This window comes from Calidris pugnax, unplaced genomic scaffold (genome assembly GCF_001431845.1).
Source record: "Calidris pugnax isolate Ruff unplaced genomic scaffold, ASM143184v1 scaffold1578, whole genome shotgun sequence".
NCBI lineage: Eukaryota > Metazoa > Chordata > Aves > Charadriiformes > Scolopacidae > Calidris > Calidris pugnax.
In genome coordinates this window covers 1-8,638 of record NW_015092071.1, presented here as the reverse complement: position 1 = coordinate 8,638, position 8,638 = coordinate 1, and the positions used below count along the sequence as shown (strand labels likewise).

The 8,638-nt window shown below is 56.7% G+C and overlaps 1 protein-coding gene across 1 annotated transcript; it reads left to right on the top strand.

Moving 5' to 3' along the window:
• Positions 1–376: 376 nt before the first annotated feature.
• LOC106900220 (guanylate-binding protein 1-like) lies at positions 377–6,700 on the top strand. The gene is made up of 9 exons (XM_014962214.1): positions 377–494; positions 3,021–3,232; positions 3,325–3,452; positions 4,257–4,366; positions 4,670–4,872; positions 4,990–5,232; positions 5,517–5,797; positions 6,359–6,557; positions 6,696–6,700. The coding sequence occupies exons 2-9, from the start codon at positions 3,040–3,042 to the stop codon at positions 6,698–6,700; spliced, it is 1,362 nt and encodes a 453-aa protein (XP_014817700.1). The 5' UTR covers positions 377–494; positions 3,021–3,039.
• The last annotated feature ends 1,938 nt before the right edge of the window (positions 6,701–8,638 follow it).

The window sequence follows — 8,638 nt, the reverse complement described above, 5'->3', positions numbered from 1 at the left end:
CCCGTTGGCCTCGGCCCATCCATCCAGCCTGTCCAGATCCCTCTGCAAAGCCTCTCTACCCCTCATGACCGGCTGCCAGCTGGATTTAGCTCCATTCCACACCACTCCCTGGGCCCAGCCTCCCGTCAGTTCTTTCCCAGTGAAGACTACTCCCATCCAAGCCATGCGCTTCTCCAGGAGAATGCTGCAGGAAACAGTGTCAAAGGCTTTACTAAAGTCCAGGGGAACATCCACAGCCTGTCCCTCATCCACCCTTCAGACTTTGTGACAGAAGGAGTTCAGGTTCTTGTTCGGTCAATAATTAAACCATCTTTATGTCACCTGCTCTGAGTGTCTGTGCTGAGCTGCACTTTCACTTTCGTCTCTCAGACCCACTTTCATTTCCGGGAATAGGAGGAGCAGGTCTGGCTGAAGGCACAGGATCAAAGGCTGGAGAGGACCCAGGCTGAGGAAAAGCTGTTGCAGCCCAGGGCAGGCGACGAAGACAACGGTGGGTCAGTCCTTTCCCCTGATGCCTCCTCCCCACCCCGTGAAAGCAGCCCTGGACACTGGGGCTGTGAATGACTCCTCCTGACCCCCGTGGGTGACAGGGACCTCAGCGGGTGGGAGGGGGAAGAGGACAGGCGACCAGTCTGGGGGTGGGCAAGAAGCTGAGAGGGGACAGAGCCAGGACAACTCCAAGTGCTCTCCCAGACCCCCTGCCCCTCTGCTCAAGCAGTAAAAGGTGGGGGAAAGAGAGACAGGGGATGTTTGGAGTCACAGAGCCACCCCTACACATGATGGAGCCCTGCTCTCCTGGAGGTGGCTGAACTCCTGCCTTCCCTTCAGGTGGGACACCTTCTCCCCTCAGGTGGGACTGTTCTACTTCCATTTCTGACCCTCCAATAGGGCAAATAACAAAATGAGCTGACCTTGTTGTTATAGCAATAAATATAAGCACAGCGTTTCTGGGCGTGAAGTACCAACACTGGTCTTATCGCTCTGACAACCAGCCCTTTGCTCCATAATATGCTGTTAATTTCAGAGAGGTGGCAGAGGCCGAGATAAGAAGCAAAATTACTGAACAGAAAGTGTCTGTTCTTTTATCTCCAACCGGGACACTTGGTCAAGACAAAGTGAGTTTAAAAATGCAAAGCCAAAGCTGCGTGTGCAGGCAATACAAAATGGTCAGTTGGAGGACAGCTGTCCCGGACGTGTCCCCTCCCAACTCCCTGTTCACCCTGTGCTGGTTTTGTCTGGGGTGGAGTCAATTCTTTCATTGTGATCTGTGTGTGGCTGTGCTTCGGATTGTGCTGAAAGCAGGGCTGATAACACAGGGAGGGTTTTGTTCCTGCTGAGCAGCGCTTACACAGCACCAGGGCCTTTTCTGCTCCTCACACTGCCCCACCGTTGAGTGGTTCAGGAGTGGGGAAGAGGACAGGAGTGGACTTGGCCAGGACCTGCAAAGATCATCCAGTTCCAGCCCCCCTGCCATGAGCAGGGACATCTTGCACTAGATCAGGTTGCTCGAGGACCAGTCCAACCTGACCCTGAGCACATCAAACGGTGGGTCACAAACAGCTCCCCCGGGGCATCCACAGCTCCTCTGGGAAACCTGTTCCTGCGTCTCACCACCTGCCCACACTTGAGAACGTCAGGCTGAGCAAGAAAAAGTGGTTTGGAGGAAGAAAGAGTTGGGGGGGTGTCTCCCAAGGTGGGTGTAGCTCTGAAATGATCTGGGCAGCTGGGAGGAGGAGAGCGTTTGCTTGTGCATCGCCTGGTTTTCCATCCTTTATCAGGATCCTTTATCCTTCCCTTATTAAACTGCCTTTTCTGGGTGTCTGTGCTGAGCTGCTGGCTTTCACTTTCGTCTCTCGGACCCACTCTCGTTTCTGGGAACAGCAGGAGTGGGTCTCTCCCAGGGCATGGGATAAAAGGCTGGAGAGGACCCAGGTTGAGGAAGAGCTGCTGCAGCCCAGGGCAGGTGTCAAAGGCGACAGGGAGTCCCTTCCTCTGATGCCTCCTCTGTTGCTGGAGCGAGTCCCGGGGGGTCCATAGGTTGCTTCTGGGTCTGTGCATGGGATGAGCCCTTGTGCTGCCTCCACTGGAACCTTGGAGGGCTTGGGAGATGGTGGGGGCTGGTGGGGGTGGGTTTAGCCCCAGCCACAACCCAGCCCCACACGGCCGCTGGATTGCTGCGGTGGGAGGGGGGAGAGAACCGGAAAGCTAATTGTGAGGAAAATTGTGGGTGGCAATAAAATCATTACAAAACAAGGGATTCTTGGGGGAAAAAAAAAGATCATAACTCCAAAAGCCCCCTCCTTGCCTCCTTTTTCTTCCCCCCAGCTTTACATTGCTGAGCGTGATGTCACATGGTCTGGAATAACCCCTGGGTCACTTGGGGTCAGCGCTCCTGGCTCGGTCCCCTCTCAGCTTCTTGCTCCCTTCCAGCCTCCTCGCTGCTGGGGGTGTGAGGAGCAGAAGAGGCCTCGGGGCTGTGCGAGCAATGCTCAGCCAGAAAGAAAACATCCCTGCGCTTTTCATGTTGGGGTTTGTTTTTTTTTTTTTTGGTCACAAATCCAAAGGGCTGGAGCTTGGAGAGAGGGTGTCATTCCCGAATGCACGGGTGGAGGAAAGGAGAGATGGAAGCCCCTCACGGGCTTGTGTGCAGCACGTGTGTCTGTGTGAGAGGCCCAGCAGGGGGTCAGATGGGGTTGGGCATAAGATAATAATGAAAGAAGTCACGGGCAGATGCCCTAAGCTTGAATTTCAGGGCCTCACCTCTCCTTCCCTCAGGGCTGGTGGGACTCTCCAGCCTGTCCTCTTGCCCTCGAGGCCGTTGCTGGGGGCATGCCCGCAATGATCCTCTCAGCAGCCCCCCAAGTGGTGCTCAGGTCCTTGCGCAGAGCATTTGATGCAAAGAAGGGTTGTAGCTTGGCCAAAGGCTACAGTAGGATGATAATGAGTTTAGACACACCTTTGGACTGCGGGGTGTCATTAACCAGCTCGTTAACCAGCCCCTCTGGCCCTCTCCTCCGCAGGCTGCCTTTCCTGTCGGCAATGGCATCAGAAATCCACCTGCCGGAGCCCATCTGCCTCGTTGAGAACAGCCGGAGGAAGGGGCTGGTGGTTCAGCAGGAGGCCCTGCAGGTGCTCTCCGAGATCACCCAGCCGGTGGTGGTGGTGGCCATCGCAGGGCTGTACCGCACCGGCAAGTCCTACCTCATGAACAGGCTGGCTGGTCGGAGGAAAGGTGAGGGAGGTCCCATCCCGGAGGTTCAGGGGACCTGGGTTCTCCTCCTCCGTCTATTTAACACTGGTGAGGCCCTTGCATCCTCCCCACAGGTTTCTCCCTGGGCTCCGGCGTGCAGTCCCACACCAAAGGGGTCTGGATGTGGTGTGTCCCTCACCCCTGCAAGCCTGGACACACTCTGGTGCTGCTGGACACGGAAGGGCTGGGCGACGTGGAGAAGGTGTGGAAGGAGCAGCAGCTGCCTTGGCACGTTCCCAGCACTTTGTCATCCAAGTGACCAGGGACCAGAGCCCAGGGGCTCCCAGCACCTTCAGCCTGTGTGCTAGAGGCCATGGGGAAGGAGGTTGGGGTAGACAAGGGGCCAAATCTCTCTGCTTTTCTGGGAAAGAGCAGCAGAGAATGAAAAAGCAGCTCTTTGCTTGAGCTGTGTGGCCATCTCTCTTCTGAGGAAGGTCTGAGGGACCTGGGTCTGGTTAGTCCGGAGAAGAGAAGGCTGAGGGGGGATCTGACCAACACCTAGAAATAGCTAAAGGGTGGGTGTCAGGAGGATGGGGCCAGACATTTTCCAGTGCAGCCCAGTGACAGGACAAGAGGGAACGGGCACCAAGTTGTACAGAAGAAGTTCCATCTAAATATGAGGAGGAACCTTTTCACTTTGAGGCTGGCAGAGCCCTGGACCAGGCTGCCCGAGAGAGGTGGTGGAGTCTGCATCTCTGGAAACGTTCAAAATGCGCCTGGACAATTTCCTGTGCAACCTGCTCTAGGAGGACCTGCTTTGGCAGGGGGTTGGCCTAGATGGTCTCCAGAGGTCCCTTCCAACCCCATGGGATTCTCTGACTATGGGATTCTGTGAGGCCAGGATGAGCCCACCTGGAGAAAGGGGTGGTGATGGCATGGGGGTGGGTCTCTCCAAAACCTGGTCTAACAATTGCCTGTTGGAAAGGGACATTCAGGGTCTGGCTGTGTGGGGCTTTGCTCATACTTAGTGGGTCTTGTTGATAAGAGCCAAGGGCTGTTCCTCCAGGGTGACACCAAGAACGACACCTGGATCTTTGTGCTCACAGTCCTGCTCTCCAGCACCCTGATCTACAACAGCAGAGGCACCATTGACCAGCAGGCCATGGAGCAGCTGCAGTATCCTTGGTGGGACAGCAGCACCAGGGATGGGCTCCTCTCCCGGTGGGATGGGCAAGGGGTTGACAAATCCTAGCTCCCCAAACGGCCTTCTGGTCTTGTCCATGGATGTGCTTTGTGTCCTTAGGAGTGCCACGCTGGGGACCTCTGGGCTGAGGGCTTTTCTCCCTCTTCCTTCTGGTGGTCCTAGGCTGTTCTCTGTCCCCGTAGAGTCTCCTCTCTTGCCCATGACCTGCAGAGTGGTTGCCCGATGGCTGTGCCCCTGCGGTCAGAGCCGAGGTGTTTCCTTAGCCAGCTCCCCAGCTACGTGATGAAGCTGACCGAGAAGGTCAGGTTGAAAGCAACGCCCGGGCAGAGGGAAGAGGAGCAGGAGGATCCAGAAGAAGTTGCCCCCTTCTTCCCGGCTTTTGTCTGGACGGTGCGGGATTTCACCCTGCAGCTGGAGGTGGATGGGGAGGGAATCTCTGAGGACCAATACTTGGAAAAGGCGCTGACGTTGAAGGCTGGTAAGGGGATGGTGCTGTGCTGCTGGAGACCTCCAGCCCCAACCCTGGCAGCATTTTGGTGTCAGCCAACAAGAGCCCGAGCCTGGGGAACTTGCTCCGTGTCCTCTTGCCCCACAGGAAGCAGCTCCGAGATCCAACGCTACAACCAGCCCCGGGAATACATCCACCAGTTCTTTCGGGATCGCAAGTGCTTTGTTTTTGACCAGCCGGCCCCCAAGAGGGACCTGGCCCGCTTGGAGGAGCTTCAGGTTGATGAGATCGATCCGGAATTCCAGCAGCAGGTGGAGAAATTCTGCAGCCACATCTGGGAAAAGTCTCCACCTAAGACCATCCCTGGAGGCCGCATCGTCACGGGGAGCTGTGAGTAGGGCTGTCCGGAGGGCTGGATGGCCAGCAGCTCTTGGGACTGCGTCTGGGGAAGGATCAAATGATGCAGGTGGGGAAAGGGAGAGGCTTTCTGCTGGCTGCCCTCCCCACCTCTGGAGTTGGATCTCATGGATGTTGCGATCCAGGGGTGGGAGAGAGTTAGGAAAAGAAGTAGAGGAAGGCTGTGGCCGGGGGGCAGCAGGGACGTGGCAGGAGCTGAAAGGGAGCCGGCGTTTTGTCCCGGCTGCAGATCTCTCACCCTTGGTCCTCCTTGGCAGTGCTGGGCAAACTGGCAGAGACCTACGTGGAGACCATCCGGAGCGGGGAGGTGCCGTGCCTGGAGAGCGCGGTGCTGGCCCTGGCACAGACCGTGAACGTGGCGGCGGTGAAAGAGGCTGTGAAGTTGTACCAGGACCTGATGGAGAAACAGGTGAAGCTGCCAACGGAGACGGTTGAGGAGCTCCTGGATCTGCACAGCCAGTGCCAGCGGGAGACACAGGAGCTGTTCCAGAAACGGGCGTTTGAGGAAGACATCTGCTCTTTCCAGGCAGACCTTACAGTAGGTGGTCCCCAGCCCAGCCAGGAGTCCCCCCGGGACACCACCATCCCCTGAGCTTTGGGGAATAGTGTGGTCCTGGGGGGCGGGGCTCTCCCTGCCTCCTGCCAGAGGACACTGCTGTGTCCTCTCCAGAGGAGACTCGGTCCCAACACCTGCTCTCAGCCCCCACCGACTCTCGGTTGTCCCCGCTGCCCTGCCTCTTCTCCCTGGGTTCAAAAGTGAAGGGGACGAGGCTCAGCCCTGCCCGCTCTCTTGCTGCAGCCCCCACGTGTCCCTGCCCTGGCTGGAAGCCCGTAGCCTCCTACGCTTCCCCTGTCCTGCTGACTAAGTCTGGTCCCCGTCTTTTGGGAGGTCCCCAGCGTGCTCTCTGCTCCTGGGCACCTTGCTCCAGAGGTGTCCGTGGGTGCAGAATGGCCTCCCCATCTGTCACCTCCCGGCCCATTACCCCACGGACTGGAGATCCCAGTTGCCCTGTCAACAGGGATGATTTTTGCCCAGCACGAGGGCGGTGGCTGCAGCTCAGCCTGGGCTGATGCCTTCCCTCTGCATCTTTCCCGACAGCACCAGGTGGAGGAGATCAAGGAGAAGTTCCTCAGGGACAACAAGCAGGTGTCCCGTGACAACTGCGAGGCTGCTCTCAGGGACCTCTTCCAAGATCTGTTCAGAAAATTCATTAATGGTGTCTACTTTGTGCCAGGGGGTTACAAGCTGTTCGAAAGAGACCAGCAGGCACTGGTGAAGAAATATCAGGAAGTGCCTGGCAAGGGGGTGATGGTAGGAACAAGAGCAGCTCCCCTTCACGGGGAGAGCTCCATGTCCCATCCCCTTCCCCCAGAAACCATTTTCCCCTGAGCTGCTCTTTCTGTCCTTGACTCCTCTTCCACCTTTGGCCCTACAGGCTGACGCTGTCCTGCAGGAGTTCCTCGAAAGCATCAAGCTTCTGGATGAAACAATCGTCAAGACAGACCTGGCCCAATCAAGTAAGTCCTGGGCAGGAGACGTGTAGCTGCCTGTCAAGGGCCAAGCTTGATGGGGGGACCCCATCCCCGCCAGACTCAAGACACGGGCTCAGCTCCTGCCTTTGCAACACCTCTCTCTCTCTGCCCTCAGGTGCGCAAGAGCAGCACGAGAGAGAGAAGAAAAAAAAATATTTCAAGGACGCGGCAATGATAGCATTAAGCATCGTGATTTCCAGCATTCCCTATGTGGATATTGGCAATTTTTTTCAATACCTCCCGAAGTAACTGTCGTGTTTTGGCTTCAGCAACAGCAACAAAGGACCACGTGCAGCTGCTTGCGCAGACCAGGGTGCCCACCGCTGTCGTGACCGGGAGGGGAAAATCAAAATAAAAAGGCAAAACTCATGGATTGAGACAAAGGCAATTTAACAGAACAGCGAAGGGAGCAAGAAACAACAACAACAATAACAGTGACAGGGGAATATACAACTGTGATTATGATACCAACACTCGCACCCTGGACACCCCAAACCGCTCTCCTCCCTGGGGGTCACCTCCTCTCCCCCACCCCGACTGCCTGTCCCTTCCCCGGATGCTCCAGCTGCCCCTGGGCATGGCTCCCATGGGATGGGATACCTGTGTATGTGCTGGGTCCTGGGCAAAACTGACCCCATCCCCACCAGACCCAGGACAGTAAGACAGAAAGGGAGGGGTGCAGTGTCCCCACCTAGAATTCTGTTAAACATCTAAAGCTAGGGTGGCCTGGGGCACACCAAGGCCGACAGGCGGGTCAGGGAGCATTTGGCCATGCTGAGGACATGTCACCGGGGCATGTAACACACCTCTTCCCGAGACCTCCTCACCAGGGCTGGGGGAGACTTGCCCGAGAGAGCCCTGAGCCCACTGCTGACGTCCTGGGCTCACCCTTACTGCAGCTGCGGGAAGCAGCACCGAGGTGGTGAGTCGAGCAGGAATCCACGTGCTGAGCGCTCCCTGGTTTGCTTGGCATCAGTCCTGGGCAGAGTGACCCGGAGGACAGAGCCCGTGAGCCAGGGATGGGTGGATGAAAGCCTACTCTCCAGTGGAAACACCCCCTGATGCAACTGGAGGCCATTTCCTCTTGTCCTATCACTTGTTACTTGGGAGAAGAGACCGACCCCCACCTCTCTACACCCTCCTTTCAGGTAGTTGTAGAGAGCAATAAGGTCTCCCCTCAGCCTCCTCTTCTCCAGACTGAACACCCCCAGCTCCCTCAGCCTCTCCTCACAAGACTTGTGCTCCAGACCCCTCACCAGCTTTGTTGCCCTTCTCTGGACCCGCTCCAGCAACTCGATGTCTTTTTTATGGAAGGGGGCCAAAAACTGGACACAGTGCTCGAGGTGGGGCCTCACCAGTGCCGAGTACAGGGGGACCATCATCTCTTGGGCCCTACTCCCCACGCTGTTCCTGACACAGGCCAGGATGCTGGTGGCCTTCTTGGCCACCTGGGCACACTGCTGGCTCCTGTTCAGCCGAAAGTCGACCAACACCCCCAGGTCCTTTTCTGCCAGGCAGCTCCAGCCACTCTGCCCCCAGCCTGTAGCGCTGCACAATCCTACTTATTGGTAATTTTCTGGAATTATGCTACTTGTCCTCAGTCTTGATCCTGTTGTGTCTGGCTGTTGCACAACACTGTGTCAGATCTGGCCTTTCAGATATCAGGTCTTCAATAACACAGCATCTCCCAGGTTTTTATGGCTCCTCCTTTGCTGGCAACGAGGACAACACAGCCCTGCACTCACCCCTCACCCCCTCCGCTCCACAGTAGGATAGTGTGAAGAAGGAGAAAAAATTAAAAAAAAAACCTCCTAGACTGAGATAAAACAGATGAATAGAATAAGAA

What these genes read in the sequence shown, in the direction of transcription:
- LOC106900220 (XM_014962214.1), top strand. Translation starts at nt 3,040, where the DNA reads ATGGCATCAGAAATCCACCTGCCGGAGCCCATCTGCCTCGTTGAGAAC. An exon ending in GGCTGGGCGACGTGGAGAAG is followed by an intron (nt 3,453 to 4,256) that starts GTGTGGAAGGAG and finishes CTGTTCCTCCAG; the next exon opens with GGTGACACCAAGAACGACAC. An exon ending in CCGCATCGTCACGGGGAGCT is followed by an intron (nt 5,233 to 5,516) that starts GTGAGTAGGGCT and finishes CCTCCTTGGCAG; the next exon opens with TGCTGGGCAAACTGGCAGAG.